Below are 17,045 nucleotides of genomic sequence, written 5' to 3' on the forward strand. Positions count from 1 at the left end.
ACACCCCCACTGTAGGGCAACAATACATTTTCGGCTACTGGCTCTTTTGAAGCTGCCACACATTTAAATAATTGGAAAGACAGCCAATAATAAAGTGTCAAAAAACATTATTTGACATAAACATAAACTGGATCATCCCTATGGTTTAGCTACATTTTCCATCCATATATCAGCCCCAAAAACATATTAAGATACAGGAAAATATAATGTTGAATCTGTATAAAATAGATAAAGGAGTACCTTTGCAACTAAGAACTACCGGAAGGTTAAAACTATATCTCAGCAAGCCAACAGACTGAAAATCTACAGTGAACATTTGGCCAAAAATATTGGGTTGCTTCTTTGGGATCCATGTTCTCTAAACATTTGCCCAAAGATCACAACGTCAAAAGACCACAATATATTTTGTCAGTGTGTGATCTGTCTTGTGAAGTGCTCTTGTACAGCAGCATCAGTGTAATATAGTGTTATTTGAGTGTAAGAGCCCCAGATAGGGAGGATGTTTTAGGCTCTAGGCTCTTATTTTGCAGTAAGGCAGGAAGCTTCCTATTGAATCTAAACTATAGGGCTATTTCAGGTTTTTGGAGGAATTTGGACTACATTCAATTACCTGTTGTTCAAACTTAAAATGTTAATTCCTTATTTTTAATCTATATTGTGTGTTTCTTTTTTATTCATTCTAACTGTTTTAGCTATTTTGTAACCGGACAGTTATGGTTTCTTCTCATTTCCCGTATTATGCTCGTTTGTCTTTGCACGGGCTCTTGCAGCAAAAGAGTCAGTAATACTAAAATAATAATAGTTATTGTTGCAAGCAATGTAAGAATAATGGGACTGACAAGGCCTGCACATACTCTGCAAATGAAGAGAAAATTGACCTCGAGTAAAGAAATGCAGTAAAATGGTCCTTTACCACCTCTTTTTCTCACGCAACAAGAACAAAATAAATGTACATTTCATACTTCATAAATGCCCAAGTGCAAAACTCCTGGGAAGTCTTTAAAGGTCCCTCCCACTGAAGCATCTGAGGTCTAGCAACCAGATTTCTGAACTGATAAACAATATTTCTTGGACAACACACAAGGAAAAGGTTCTGCCCTGAATGTGTCGAGAACAAGCTGCGAGATTTCTTACAGGTCCGGAAGAGAGAGCAAATGTATCTGTTGTACCTGTTCTTTCGAGTACGTATTGAGTTTAACCTTCAACTGCTAATGACACTACACTCGACTAAATCTATTAATCTATTAATTGTTTCACTGTGGCTGGTAACAACATATCACTTTCTGAAGGGAGTAGAATGATAATACAATCTAACAGTGACCAAACAAAACCTGGACACCTGTCACAGTCAAAAGATTCAGATGACGAAGCTGAAGTGTGGATTATTCTGCGTTCACAGACTTAGACAGGTGGACTTTTGTGAAGTTTAAAAGCAGGAGTTAAGCAATTTCAAACTACTATACTGCAGGTTCTGTTCCTGCTGTTTTCTCCCTCATGCCCTCTTTTACCATTCATTAATTGGACAAAAAAAAACTGGTAATGTAGCATTTGTCAGGTGTGTTTTCTCCTTCACCAAAACACCTTTCTTTTACTCTCGTCCTGTTTCAGCTCAATCTGTTTCCCTCTGACAGCAAATGCTCCTCTTTACGACTTTATCCTATCTCCCATTGATCGATCTCCAGGTCAGAAGTTATTTATTATTCCCTAGATTCCTCCACCGCCTATCTTTACCTCTCCCGCTACCATAACCAGTTCCGGCTCATTGCAGCTAAAGTCCTTGCCCGTAGTGTTTGTCTGCTGACTGCGTTTCCCTACGCCATCTGGTCGGCCCACTCTCAGCCCAAGTCCTGCTAAGTCCTGCCGTGCAAAAATGACAGATAGGGGAGTCCCAGAGATGACAGAAGACTCCTTAAAAGCAAAGCGCCGTGTAAGAAGCAGCTGCGTGGACATATCTGGCAGAGCATCAGGAAAGACGAGAAAAACAATGGGAGAGGGTGGGTAGATCATACCTCTTGCGATCCTCAGCACTCTCATGATGCGGATAATGGTGGGGTTGATGGGCAGTGAAGCGTTGACCTCTATCTCCTCCAGAGTGATGCCCATGATGGACAGCAGCACAATGGCGAGATCCAGCTGGTTCCACCTACACACACACACACACACACACACACACACACACACACACACACACACACACACACACACACACACACACACACACACACACACACACACATGCACTCATCAGTCACCATTGCAGACTTGCTGTACAGCACGTCTTTCTAACCAAAACCTTTGATGAATACAATTCCCTGCAAGGTGGCACAGGAGAACTACCACCCATTTCTTCTTTCTGAGTCATCTCCTCCGGCACTGGGGTGTCAACTCAAAGTTTGAATTGAGTCATGCTGGACTCGCAGATTTCATGCTCAAAACATAACTTTCAAATGGATTTCCTGTAAAGACGGTACAAATCCGGCTTTCTCACGGTAGCAACTGTGTTTCTGCTCCTGTGATTATCTTGTCTGAAATGGTCAGGAGTTTGGACTGTCTCTTAATGATTAAATATTTTACACTTGAGCACAGAATAACTCCATGCAAATATGAATTTACAATAATCTGTTGAGATTACCAGAAATCAAAATATTGACATTTTGGAGTGACCCAGCCAGACTCCCAAATGAAATCTATATCTGCCCAGGGTATGAATAATTTTAGGCTTAACATTTGCTGCACTTAAGTGCCTATGATATGGCTGAAGAACTAGACTTAAATCCCTTTTTTATAGTTATTTTTATCATTCTCATTTGGCAGTAATCCCATCAACTCCAATTGAATAAAATGAAGAGATTTGTTTTTTCCAGTATTTATTTATTTTTATCGTTTCTAAAAACTTTATTTTTTTGTTCTATTATTTAAGCTTCTCATAAACACCTGTTTGGTAACTGTACTCCCCTCTTCTTTGTAAAAAAGGAGAAAAATGGTATATCTGGGAATAGATATACCATAGATATACCATGATAGAGTCATGGTATCAGATTGTCCCACTACCTGCTGTCGGTCTACTGCTTGATTTTTGTCAAACTTATTCCCAGCAAGTCCTTCAACACTGTTTTGTGTAGTAATTTTTGAAAAAAAAAAACAAAACAAAAAAAAAAACAGCTGTTTTTTAAATTGTACATTCAAAGCAAAGAGCCAAGTTTATGAAGCAAGAGAACATCTTTTTCTGAGCATTGCACAAACACAAATAACTTGAATAATTGTTTTAAATGTTAGCAAAAGACCACATGCTAACGTTAGCTTGCCACTTGAATAAGGTGCTCTGGATATACAGGTCCTCAGCTGAAACAAGATATTATTAATTCAACAAGTTTGAACACTGTGCTTCTTTGAATCATGTCTGATATGTTTAAAACCTAATGTTAATGCTATGCACTTTTCAAGTGTATGTATTTTATGTGGCCCTAGTCTTAATTGCTCTTAGGTTGTTCTGCAGAAACTCTAGTTGGGACAAAATATCTGTTGCTGCCAGGTAAAACGGACAGGAGAGACTGCAGTATCTGGATTTCCTTGATGAAGGAGTTAACTGGGAAACAATCACAATACTAATATAGGTCAAGTAATACTGATTAAGTGTAATGTGTTAATTTAAAGCATATGTATGGCATTGCCTATAATTAAGTAAGGGGCTGGTTCACTGTATCTCGAAACGCCTATTTTTAAATGACTCGGATTGGTATTGGATGAATGAAATCTTGATTGGCACAACCTCGATTACATTTTTTTTAATATAAATACAGTTTTACATTCCACTTTCATATGTGTTATAAACCAGTTTTGCAAAAGAAGGTTTGCCTTAAAAGACTTCTTTTTTTATGGGATCCAAGAGGATCGGAGCAGTCAGCAGCTTAGCTGCTGTGAACACCTCTTAGCTTTTTTTCACTTAGCTTTCCAGCTAAGGTGGAATTCTATAATCTTAAAAAGGCCATTTTCTAAAGCATTTCACCTCCATCACCTTTGATTTTAATGGCTATATATGGCTGATCCATCACAGCAACCTTTCCATGTGAAGCATGCATGGTGAAATAACATAATCTGGCTGTTTATGTGAACCCTACCTTACTTTCACCTCAGATAGTTACTCTGACCAGATATGCTTCACAATCTGACTCCACAGGAAGATTATTTGAGACCATGGACCAGCTTGGATGTATATATAGTTTTACATTTTATATGTCACAAATAGTCTAATGTCACTGAACCCTATAAAAAAATGACCTTTTCATCTCAAATGCCCTTTCTGCTTAATACCATGAACCACTTCCACATCTGTTCTTTCCAGAGATGGAGTATATTCTCATTAAAAAATAGAAATCATCATGTAAGCTAGCCTGAGCCTTGTGTTATATTCAAAACTTCTGTCACACCTACTTATGAGTGGCCCCAAGTAGTAAGACAAGTACTAGTTAAATTAATCAGACAATTCATTGAACTAATAGCGAACCAGCCCCCTGCCGTGTCAGCCACATGAATCATCATGGCAGACAGAAATAGCATAGCATGGGAATGAACAAACAATATGATCCGGTCAGTGCTTCATTAGCAAACCATTAACATTTCATATTAAAGCCACATTGTTTGGTATTAATTAATTCTCGAAATTATCCCTCAATCAAATCAAGATTTTAAACATGTCCAAAAAATTCTGTCTGGAAAGGGAAACCAAATCCTTTTGAAAGTGTCCTTTCAGGGGTGTGTAAAAATAGTGAGAAAAAACAGTACTTTTTCTAGAAAGTTCTAAAGACCTGACCTTTAGCAAATGCTTTTGGCTTCAAACTGGAATTTATTTGTTAATTAAGACCTTTCAGATTTGAATTGAAAAAAAGTTTTCTTTCCTTAAATATGTTTCATAATGAGCATTATATATCAAAGTTTGACGTATGCTTATGGAAATATTGACAAATCTTTTGTATATTCCAAAAACCCACTGCTGGGATTTAGTTCATGTTTTTTATGTTAATGACTAGCCCATTGATAATGAGTTAAGCTTTTTTTCCAGCTGACAAAATTGTGCTCAAACTTCTAATATGGTTAACAACACAGAATCATAACTTGTCTATAGAAGTGCATTGCAAATTGTAAATCAAGCTTATGTATCTGAATATAAAACATGGATTCTACCTATTTAAAGCACAATGAAAAGTAAAACGGATGCATATATTGTTAAACTGAATATAGAATACATTTGCAGTTAATATTGTGTAACTCTCAATTACAGCTGTGGAATGTATTGTCTTTTGCACTTTTAAGAATCAGAACAGGTTATAGTGTTGAGATGTTTTGCTAAACTCCTGCCGAAGTAAATATGAGACGAACAACTAACCATGGCAAAGCCAGTGGGCACCATGAAATCCTGGGTGGCTAGCTCTGGTTCAAACAACTGAGGTGTGTGTGTGTGTGTGTGTGTGTGTGTGTGTGTGTGTGTGTGTCTGGCTGCAAAACTGCGTTAACGTGTGCTAGAGTACATGCATGCTGTTGGAACTGTGCTGGTGCATTACTGTGTGGTTTTCAGAAGGACGCCAGGAATTCTAAAACTATGAAATCATCAGAAACAGTTGTGCTTTATGGCTGTTTAACGAGGCCTTTTGTATTCACAGAGACATTTACCAATATGGCTGAGAAAGAGCTCAAAGCTCCCTAAACGTTGCCTCAAGTTTTCCACATGACTCAGAGCTTAAACAACGGCACCGCCAGCAACCACTTTCTTCGACGTCCATAACTAATCAAGTATCAGTAGCCTGAAATTTGATCTCATGGTTTATTTAGGATGATTGTTTTTTAGACGGCTGATGTTTTCTAAAGTTCATAATTTATTTAAATTGGAAGATTAGCCATGGTTTGAATACTAACTTGTCCTTGAAGAAGCGACGGAATCCGAAGGCGACCAGCTTGAAGACTGATTCGAAAACGAAAATAAGGGTGAAGATGTAGTTGCAGATCTTCAATGCGTTGTCAAGTTCCTAAGAGGGAAATCAGCAAACGTTAATATAAAGCATTAGTAAACGTTGTATTATATTTTCAAGTAGAGTGACCAGTGGGTATCACAAAGGCACACTAACACTGCCCTGCAAACATACAAAATGATAAACAAGTATTTTCACTAGACTTCCTCTTTTTTCCCAAGAATAAACCTTACCGTTTATAGATCGCTTGCATTTTCCTCTCACAATATCAGTGAAAAGGGCAAAAAAATAAATAAAATCAAAGTGTCCATTTTTTGCCTGTGGGAGAATTCACCATTTCCATCTGCATGTAATAACTGACCTTTAGCAGAGAGGCAAAGAGAGCACTGCTGGTCAGCAGGGATTTGACTAATCTCTCACCGGTGGCAAATTATCACAGAACAGCAAGGCCCAGTTTGCAAAAGGTCTTTTTTAACTCACTGTTTATTCTGACCTGCTAAACTATTGAAATTCACTGCATACTTTTCCGAAAACTCTCTTCAATTCACAGAATATCTACACATATTGGCTATAGTACATACTTTATAACCCTTTCTTGATTCCCTCTAAACACATTTCATTGAAGCGATCAACATTTTATTGTTCCAAGATCTTAAACTTAACAGAAAAAGTCTGGGAATTTGTATTTGGTCGACTTTCGTCCTTGTCATAACAAAGCTAAGGCAAATACTCTTGTACTGTTGGAAATTCTGTTAATTTCCATTTAGGTGGTGTCACATTTGCAATATGGGTTGAGCAGCTGAGCTGCACCTAAGCAAAATTCATCAAATCCTCCCTGCCAGTGCCCACGAGGTTTTGGTGGAGGCAATATGATAATTTGGGGCAGCTTCTCATTAATGGGAAAAACAAGGTTTGTCATTATTAATGGGAGTCAAGATGAGGTTCTGAAAGCAGTGGCAATCCCAAATCACTGCTCCTAGGGACCAAGTTCTATCCTCCAAGATGTCCCTCCTTGCCTCCACAGGGTGGGGTAAATCAGAGATTACCTCCAGAATTTGGGAGTGGTGAAGATGGAATGACATTGCTGCTGACCTAACCTCATCACCAGTTGGTGATCAGCATGAGGACGAGGCCTCAGACTGTGGTGGCTCTCTACCGTTATTCCATATACGACTGCTGTTTTCTTGAATGCGCACAATTAATTGATAATGCATCTTGTTTGGGCATTAAATCAAATGTTATGGATTGCAAAGGCGTCATTGTATTTGCACCACAGAACTTCAAATGGCTTCATTCCAGCAAAGAATGCTACAGGATGTTCAAGATCCCAATCTCCTGCATGCTTAGAAGTGCACCAGTAATTTATTTTGCACCCCTATAAAGTCTGCTCAGCCATGGCGGCAGGTTAGTCTGAGTGCATCTGTATGCACAGTGAACTGAAGACTTTTAGAGAAAGGCTTTCAGACAAGATGGCAGCGAAGATGCCAATTCTGTTCCAGAAAGACAAAAGAAACATCCAGGGTAGCCTGAAATTTTCCAGGAAGTACAAGGATTGAGGCCAAAAGATGCAAGAGGTCCAAAGTTATACGCTCTGGAGACTTCGTTTCTTCTCCATATCTGGAATATTACTTGTTCGGTAAAGAAAGGTTGGGAGCTACCTTGAGAGCTATATTGACTCTGCTTCAAATTCAATAAATAGCCCTTTTGTAAAAGCAGCTTCTTCCAGCACTCCAGGCACAACTTTTGGATGTTAGCCCCACTGGGAACCTGTGGTCTCCAAGAAAACCTTGGAGAACTTTTGACGTGAAGTGATACATTTTTATTTCTAAATTATTCTTTTGCATATTTTTTATTCACTTGTTTTTTTTTTTCAGGAAAATTAAACTTTATTTTCATCTTACTTTTATAGTTCTGACATTGATTGTCAAATGTGTATGAAATGTTTTTTTGTTTGTTGTTTTTTGAGCGTTTTTTTATCAGCGTTGGTAATACCTGGCAATATTTACTGAAAGGATCTTTGGACTAAAAAAGAGAAAATCTGAAACACACAAACTGTTAAAGATCAATGGATTTCAAAGCTGGTAATATTTTACAATTTGAATAACTATTTGATGGCTTTTATTCTTTTCTCTGTTTGTTTTTGATTTGCCCATAACATTTGTTTTATTGTTTTTGACCTATCTTTATAGATCTTTGAAACTTTTCTTTCCAGGCAATTACAATCCCCTTCAAGTTTTTTTCCCCTCAATTAAATCTTTATCGAAAACAGAACTCAAATTAGGAACATTCCAAAACAATACTGGATTAGGATTACTATGGAAACAGTTTAACAGCGCTAGTCACAGTGCCTTGTAAAAGCAATCATCATCCTCAAACATGTTGTCATGTTACATCCACAGACAGTCATCTGTTTTTTTATGTGATAGAACAACACTAGCAGTGTGTCAATTGTGAAGTGGAAGATAAATTATAAATTTAGTTAAGTTTTTTATAAAATACTTTCTAAATTTGAAAAATTAGATGTATTCAGGCCCCCTTTACCTGATACCCCTAAATAAACCCCAGTGCAAACGCATACCTGTCTCTACCAAAAGTGCACATCCAGAGAGAAAAATCATTGACCATATTTCTTTAAAAAATAGCTTAAACTCTGTCAAACATGATTAAGGGGTCTTTAAAATCTAATTTCAAGTTTTACCACAAATTCTCAATTGTAACTATGTATATATTTTGAACTGAGACATGCCATTGCATGCTCAGGATCGTTGTTTTACTCAAACTTGAACTTTCGTCCCAGTCTCAGTGTTGCAGTATCTATCAGGTTTTCTTCCTCCCTGTATTTAGCTCATCAATGTTCATACTGGTCGCAGAGGATTTTATTGAAGAATTTCAGCGTGAAAGGGGCTAAATACAAACACATGCTAAACTGTTCCAATTTTTATTTGTGAAACTTTTTTTAAAAATTCTACCTTTTTCTTCAACTAAACAATTGCATGCTATTCAAATAACTATTTGTTTTGGTCTTTCAAATTCAAATTTGAGTTTCAGTCTCACAAAATGTGAAAAGCATCAAGAGGTTTGACAAACTTCTGCAAGGCCACTTGAGCATTGGCGTCATCGTGCATAGGGATGTTTATCGTCTGACCTGCGGTTGCTCGTAATGCTCCATGGACATGGTGATGACGTTGAGCCCTATGACAATGGTGATGAAGAGGTCCAGGTAGTGGCTGGTGCACATCTTGTGGATGAGCAGCCGAGTGGGGGAGTAATCGGAGTAGTAGGGCTTACTCTGAGCTTCTGTTGGAAGTGGGTAGAGTGGGTGGGGGAGTAAGGGTAGGGGTAATCAGGAAGAGGACGGGTAAAGGGAAAAGGAGGAAGGGGAGGTGGTGGTCAAAAAGTGAGCCAGAAGGTAATAGACAGGGACAGTGTACAGTAGGCCTAGAGTGCTGAGGAAAAAAGCCAATGAATCTTGGAAAAAAGGGAGGGATTAGTAAACGGTTAATGGTTGACTCAAACTGACAATACAACAGTGTGCGCGAAGAAGCGAGATTCTAAAACAGAAAGGCAGATCAGATAACGGTCAAAGAAAAAGGGAGACTCCCGTCAAGCACTCTGCAGTAATGACTGATGAAGTGAAAGCTCTTCTCCTTTGATCGACAGTGAAACATTCTTTGAATGTCATGACTAATGAACTGCTCAATGAAATGAAACTTTGCTCGGGAGATCTCCTTTTTTTTTCTGTGGGACCATTCAAAATCTGCCTTTCCTTATCTCATTCACCTCTCTCAGGTGGAGAACTTAATAGAGCAGGAAAGTAGTTTTCCATACTCATCCATCACTCTATCTCTCCCCGATTCCTTCCGTCCAGAGACGAAGGATAGCTGGGTTTAGAGTGAGAATGAGGAAGAAAGAGAAAGCGTATGTCATCTATCACCTTATTGCCTCATCAGTGAAGAAGAGGTCACACCAGTGTGGGAATTTGGAGAATTTAATACCTTTAAAACCAGTTGATTAAAAGACAAAAGACCTTTGGATCCTTTGGGGTGCACCCTCTCTGTCTGCCTACTTATCACAGCTGTGCTGCTGTGGCTGAAACCCTGTGTTTTAGATGATTCTCATGAATGTGTGTTGTTCGTGGTGTGTACCAAGAGGGTTCCTCATCCAATCCGTGGAACTCCACTCATATATCAGCTAATGAGCGAGTAAGGCTTACTTATCAGTGTCTGTTGAAAGAACAAATACATCCATCCAGCCTGTGCAGCAAATATAACCTGAATGTGCTTAATGGAAGGTTTTCTCTTGTGAGAAATCGTCACACCAATTAGGCTTCTGTAAAACTTTTCAGGTAATCAGGTTATTTTTCAGGTTTTCAGGTTATCTCACAGGAATAGCTAATTCGTTAAATGCAATACTTTAATGAAGCAGAATCAGCTTTAACTGAGAATCTTTGTGTTTAATGTAAACTAAAGTACCTGAATTTCTGTTTAGATTGTGAATCTGTTATATTTGTGCCTTTAATTATCAATAACAGACCTATTTTGAGTTAATCAGTTTGCTCCTAAAAGCTAATAATTTAATAGAATGCTCAAGAACTAAACGTATGTAGCTAAATAAGACCAAAAGTATTTCTAATGCAGGCTCAGAAGCAACTACAATTTTAAAAAATATCCTAATAGTTAAACAAGCTCATAGCAGCCAATCAAGCTAAAAGTATTTTAATGAAGTAATATTTCATTAAAATGCTAAGAAGCTTCTGGAAAGCTAAAAAAAAAAGTAGGCTATGAGACAAACATTAAGCTAACATCCTAAAGGTATTTTACTTGGCTGACAGTAGGCTAATCTAAAAAGCTAAAAAATGTATTGTAACTTAATTTGCAAATAATGGTAAGCAGAACAGCTTATGGTCAGCCAAAAAAGCTACTGAGGGAGTACAAGGCTAATAGTGGGACTACAAACTAATAGCTGGATACATAGCTAATGGTATTTAAAGAACTCCTTTTAAGCTGACAAGCTTGATAGAAGGCTAATGTGCTGAAAGTGCATACTTTTTTAATGAGCTAATGGTGCTTAAATGCTTCTAGAGGGCTAAAAGGCAAATAGTAGGTTTAAAAACAAATTAATCTTAAAAAGCTACTTGTAAACTAAGTTCTTCAGCAATCCGGGCAGTGTCTTGAAATGAGTCTAATTGAGAATCTGTGGAGGATTAGGGTGAGTGTAATAGCCCTTCCAAAATAAAAGACTTCAAGTTAACTGCCAAAGATATATAGCCAAAATAACACGTATTTTATTGCTGTAACATCAACAAAGTATTTTGCTTTGATTATTAAGGTTATAAATCATTTCTGACACTACATGTTTTCTGGTTTTATTATATTTGGGGAGATCAATGTTTTATTTCCTATACTAGACAATACTTTTTTGTTGAATAAAAATAATTGTAAATCTAGTATGAATAATTCTGAAATAAACTGTGTCTAAAACGTATTTAAGACATGTTAAAAGTATATTAGGTGAGTTGAGTACTACGCAATTAACTAAAGGGAAATAATATACTCCTCAAATTGTTAAGAGATGTTTAATCTAAATGTTCAGAGCAGGAGACTTTGAATGTTACTGACATGGTCAAGGTCAAGCAGCTGGAAGACTGCTGTTTTCATTAAATTAGAAATTAGAAAACAGCTTTACGCCGGGCTCACACTGAATATGGTGCAGATATGGTGCGGGCCCTGCAACAAACCCAAATCATTAAAATCAATGTGTGCACTCACATTAGCCACGGTGCAGTGCGGGTGGGTTTACCGAGGCCGTGCGGCTCAATGCAATGATTCCGCAAGAAGGAAGTTTGGCCAGGCGCCGCAGCTGCCGCCGGATTAAGATCCTGAATAATGGGGAGTGGAGGCCTAGTGGTTAGAGCATTGCGCTTGGGTCCCGGAGGTTCTGAGTTCAACTCTCACAGACTGCCACTCTGGGTCCTTGAGCAAGACCCTTAACCCCAGACTGCTCCCTGGGCGCCGCACTGTGGCAGCCCACTGCTCCCCAAGGCGATGGGTTAAAAGCAGAAGTGAATTTCTCCATTGTGAGATCAATGAAGTTCAAGTATTATTAAATTTATAAGCCAAACAGGAAAAGTCAGGAGCTAGACAGGAGAAAGTTCAGGTGAACTTCAAAATAAAATAAACCCACCAGCTTACACTAACTTGACTAGTGTAAATAAAATGGCAAAACAGAAACACACCAAAACAGAGGGGCTATTTGGGACATTTATGCGCGTGGATAATGAGTTTTACTCTAAAAAATTAAAACCATAGCTGTTTTTTATGAGGGATACCAGCACAAAGGACCATGTGAACTTCTGTTCTCGCACGCTCCGTTTTTGCAGCCTAGGCTGCAGCTAGCCGCTGTTTCCCTAGGAACAGTGTGAGCTGGGGTTTGTGGAGAAGTCACATAGATTCAAGACCGTAACCCGCACCATAGTCAGCACGAGCCCAGGTTTAAGTTAGATAATGTATTATATTTCGGGAAATATGGATAAATAAGTATATCAATTAGTGATTTTTCCAATATTATTCGGAACTAAATAATGGAGAGTGGTTGATATTGACATTTACCTTGACTGAGTATCTTCAAATTAACTATTTGAGATTTTTGTTTCCGGGTCATGGTTGCTGACAGCTAAATTTGTCCCTGCTGGTAATTATCGACACCGACAACAGGGGAGATCCATCTGAATACCGGTCATGTGCGGTGAAACACCTGGCGGCCGGCTGTGGACTTTGACCATTGCCGAACACCTACAGAGATGTGCGTGCCAGAAAAGGAAAAACAATATGGCCTATGGTGTGCTTTGTCTAGCTCCTAAAATAAAGGCGCCTCTGCTTGCCGGCACACTTTGTCATACGCTATGCTCCTCAGCACCTCAGAAGCCGATTTGATCTCGACACCTCTCATCTTGTCAGAGGCTCTTTATTATTAAAAACAGACCTATAATTTTAGACTCGACACGGCATAGCCGCTGGTTAGACCGAACAGTTTTAGGTCGTCTTGGATACGTCTGAGAGAATGGCTTTAAATCTGAGCAGGTGGGTAGAACTGTTGCAGAAAGCAACAGCTTGTTTTTTTTTTTTCCTGGGAGTTTGTGTTCACAAGATTCATCATCTTCTGATCTGTGAGCATTGCTCTTACTCTGCTCTACTTACTGTCTGCAGGTGCAGAGCGAGCTAAGGAAGACAGAGACAGACACACCATGTCCGCTTCTAATGCACCTAAATCTGCTGCACAAGATGGAGTTATGTTTTCCCTTGCAACTGCCCCAATCCCATTGTTCAACAGTAAAATATATTCAGTTACTGGGTCAGGAAAAAAGTGTTTGTTATGGGATTTTCAAGGCTAGGGTGATAATGTTGTCGAATCCTAAATCTCATATAAAGCAAATAGGGGGCCACAGAGCATTGACCTTGTTTTATAAAAAAAAGCCAAGAGGGTGAGAAATAGGGGTGTATGGGAGAAGGAAGCTGAAATAATTTTGTAAAAACGTACGTAGTCTTCAGAGAAATGGAAAAGGAGTGAAGCGAGAGAAGGGAGGTCAAGGTATCACAACCCAATCTCCGATCCTCTCACTTCACTGGTCTTTCCTTTACCAGAAACAGAACACTACTCTCCATGAACAATGAAGGCTGTTTCTTTTTTTATTTACAATAGGAATGTATTCATTGGAAAGTTGATAAAATAATATGCCCTGCTCCGACTTTCCCCCCTCCTTTCTCCCAGCTCCTTCACTGATGAGGCCAGGTGAAGCCTTCTCTCAAACTTTGAATATGATTTTCAAAATACAGGAACACAAGTGCAAATCCACAAAGAGGTCAGGACTAAACTCTCTGCGATTATCACACCTGCTCCTTGTATTTTCATTTCAATATTTGATTCAAAGTCAGAAAATACTCGACAAACCATCAAGGAACACAATGAAAGGGGTCCTAGATCTAATTGTATTTGTTTGTCTAGTGCTGAGCACTGCATACAAATAAAGGGATTTATAAGTAATGTTACAAGTGGCTTGAACCACACCAAGCCAACCTGTAAGTTCAGGATTGGTAACAAAACACTTTCTAAAGGTAATGTCCACAAGCAAGATCCACATATGTTAACCCTACACTTTCACCACATCTAAAGAAAAGTTTGAAACAGTGCTATACCTTTTTTATCAAATAATTCTGCAAAATGGCTATACAGACTAGGCCTTATTTAAACAGTCTGTCGTTTCTAAATCACCAGACGACTCACCGACATCCTGGGACTAGGTCCTCCCTCCCAGTCTGCTCTACTGTCCCCTCAACCATGAACTCTGTGCGACGGAAATTTAATGTACACCGAGCGCAAGAATACTTCCAATTCAGAAGATGGCTGCAAACACCCATCAGCTAAAGCAAAGTGTGATTCAGATCAAGAGCATGGAAGATGAAACACATTAATGGTGTTTGTTTACAAAAAATGATAGTGTGGGGAAAAATGCTGCTTTTAGGATTTGGATAATGAACCTCCAATACACGAAAATATTCTGGTGAGAAATCACTGACTTCAACTTCCTACTGTAAGGAATCCCACTGACACAGCCACAAGGTTTCTCAGTCTCGAATTTAAGTTTTTTGTGTTTTTTTCCCAGGTTTCTAAAGTAGGTGGTTGTTTGAAACATCTTAGAGACAATGTACCTCTATATACTGATTCTTAATGTTTTTTAGGAACTTCAGGTTCCAGGTTTTAAAGGCATTTTCTTTTGTGTCAGATTATCCGCTTTACATTTTCATAAATCAAAGGTTTGCATATTTGTCTTTGATATTCCTGAGTAGACTTGCCCACAAGTTCTTATGAGTTTGGTGTCTCTGCTACTGGAATGAAAGTGGAATCAAACAGCATGACTGGGGTAGAAGAATTAGTTGATTCATTTTAGCTCACCTGACAAGTCTGTGGAAGCCAAGAAACATCCAGTAATTAACTTCGGTTCACATGTTTTATTGCTTGGACTATACAATAATGTTGCTATAGCGAGTCTTAACTGAACCAGTCCGTGAGATTTCACCATGACTCATCCACTGTTTAATGGGATCTTGAATCAGACCTGTTCTATCAGCGTTAAACTTTATACTTGCTATTTTCAAATTAGATCTAAAACCCCTTTCTTAAAATTTGTTAAAACATCAAATAACAAGGAGGAACGGTGAGAGGAAACAGAAAGAAAAAAAACGCTCCCCGTTCAAAAACAACCCGAACAGCCATGATCCCTCTTACATCCTACATGCTTCCCCACTTTTATTCTCAATGCTTACCTTTGTGGGAGATGGTGTGTGAAACTGAGGATTTGGCGTGCGAGTTGCTTTTGCACATGGCCACGCTCAAAAACATAATTGCATACATTTCTGAGGCGGTCTTTTTTTTTTGGGAAATACAGACACAGTAAGGCTCCTCGTTGATAGTGGGACTGATGATTAAGCACACCACAGCACTATGAGAGTACCGTGATCGTGTGAGCGAGAGCGCGTTGGTTTGGGTGGGATATGTTGAAAATGGGTCTCAAACCTAATCTAAAGTTGTGACTGTGCAAAATGTGTCTAGAATAAGCTGTGAAGAGGAAAGGATGTTGAGTATACTACTCAGTCAAAACAAAGATCAAAGAACAATGAATCTCAGCTCAATACAGGATACTGCTCTGAGGTCGATTCATTGGGTAAAATGGTTGCTGCTTAGCTGGATCTCCTCTGAAAGTAGTTGAGGGCAAGGGTGGATCTGGTTGTCCGATCACATATTCATGAATGATTAGGAAGTTTGGATTAATGGGGATCTGGACAAATGAATGGGAGATAGGGATTGACAGGGACTTAAATTTGGTGTTTAGATGACAAAGGAAATACAGTTGAAGGTTAGAGAAGGGCATGGGAGATAAAAGCAGCAACAGTGCATTTAAAAGCTTAGATACCCAGACAAAAAGGTAAGGAACAATGATATATCCCCCAAATTACGAAGCACCGCTTTGGTTTAATGCGATGGCTGCTTTTATGTTCCTGTCCTTCATAGCAAATAGGGCTCAATAATAAACCTCAACACTCAGTGTCTGCCAGTAAATGTATGTTGACTTTCATTATCAAGGAAACAATGTCCAATTCTGAAATCCAGCAAACACTGAGTTTAAAGAAACAAAACTGTCAACAAAAACAGTTACTGGAAAACAATTCAAACAATTATTTAACTGATATTCCAGATTGCTCTGCTGTCTCCTAAAAATTGAAGGGAGAGAAAGTGACGGGAACAGAAGACAAAAGACTAGTTTTTTAGTCAAAGCGGGAAACACCACAGGGGAACAGCAGAGCAAATTGTGGAAACCAGAAGAAAACAGTTAAAGAAACAAGACAACATGACATCATTAAAAATGACAGGGTGTGAAAACACACACTCTCCTCAGCACTTCTTAACACACATGGACACACACTGTGCTGGTTCACACATGGTAGGCTGACACACCTTTCTGAGTCATACTTGAGCTGGATGGACTAATTGAAATGAGTGAAAGCAAGTGATTGGATAGAGTGAATGGCAGGGTGGAATAACAAGAATAACAGTGCAAACAAGATACAGACCGATGAGAAGCTGTTTACCAGCATAATGGCAGCGTCTATGCCTATCTTACTTGAGCTCAGTCCATTTTTATACCAACAGTACACATCCACATAAACGCAACAAGCAGCTTATGAAAATCGGATAAGTTAACTACTCCAAGATAAATTCTATTAGTGCTTATTTCAGTAGAGACCATTCATCATTCATCCATAACATACAATACAATAAGGCAGTTATGGAAAATAAACATGTTTCACAAATTAGAATGTTGTCCGCCCCTTACAAACATATCCTGAGTTTTCTCTAGCTGGATAGAGCATAGCGCAAAGCAGGGCTCCCCCTCCCTTACCTGTTTCTGCACACTGCTGGTCAGATGGGTCAACAAGGGCTACTGCATGTCATGATTACAGAAAAGACAAAAGTAGGGATCATATCTGATCCCTGGTATGGCTTTCAAAGTAATGAACTTCAGCTGCT

General features: G+C 38.8%; 1 protein-coding gene across 12 annotated transcripts in view; it reads right to left on the reverse strand.

Moving 5' to 3' along the window:
- cacna1g (calcium channel, voltage-dependent, T type, alpha 1G subunit) overlaps window positions 1–17,045 on the reverse strand; it is a 333,543-nt gene that overhangs the window by 32,139 nt on the left and 284,359 nt on the right. For 9 of the 12 annotated variants that reach the window (XM_036142517.1, XM_036142513.1, XM_036142507.1 and 6 more), the window contains 3 exons: window positions 9,109–9,260; window positions 5,911–6,020; window positions 2,010–2,143 (listed from right to left, as the gene is read on the reverse strand). In XM_036142517.1, coding sequence (XP_035998410.1) covers window positions 2,010–2,143; window positions 5,911–6,020; window positions 9,109–9,260 — 396 coding nt within the window. The remainder of the gene's footprint in view (window positions 1–2,009; window positions 2,144–5,910; window positions 6,021–9,108; window positions 9,261–17,045) is intronic. The other 3 variants (XM_036142509.1, XM_036142512.1, XM_036142508.1) reach the window with 1 other exon arrangement.

This window comes from Fundulus heteroclitus, chromosome 10, assembly GCF_011125445.2.
Source record: "Fundulus heteroclitus isolate FHET01 chromosome 10, MU-UCD_Fhet_4.1, whole genome shotgun sequence".
Classification (NCBI taxonomy): domain Eukaryota; kingdom Metazoa; phylum Chordata; class Actinopteri; order Cyprinodontiformes; family Fundulidae; genus Fundulus; species Fundulus heteroclitus.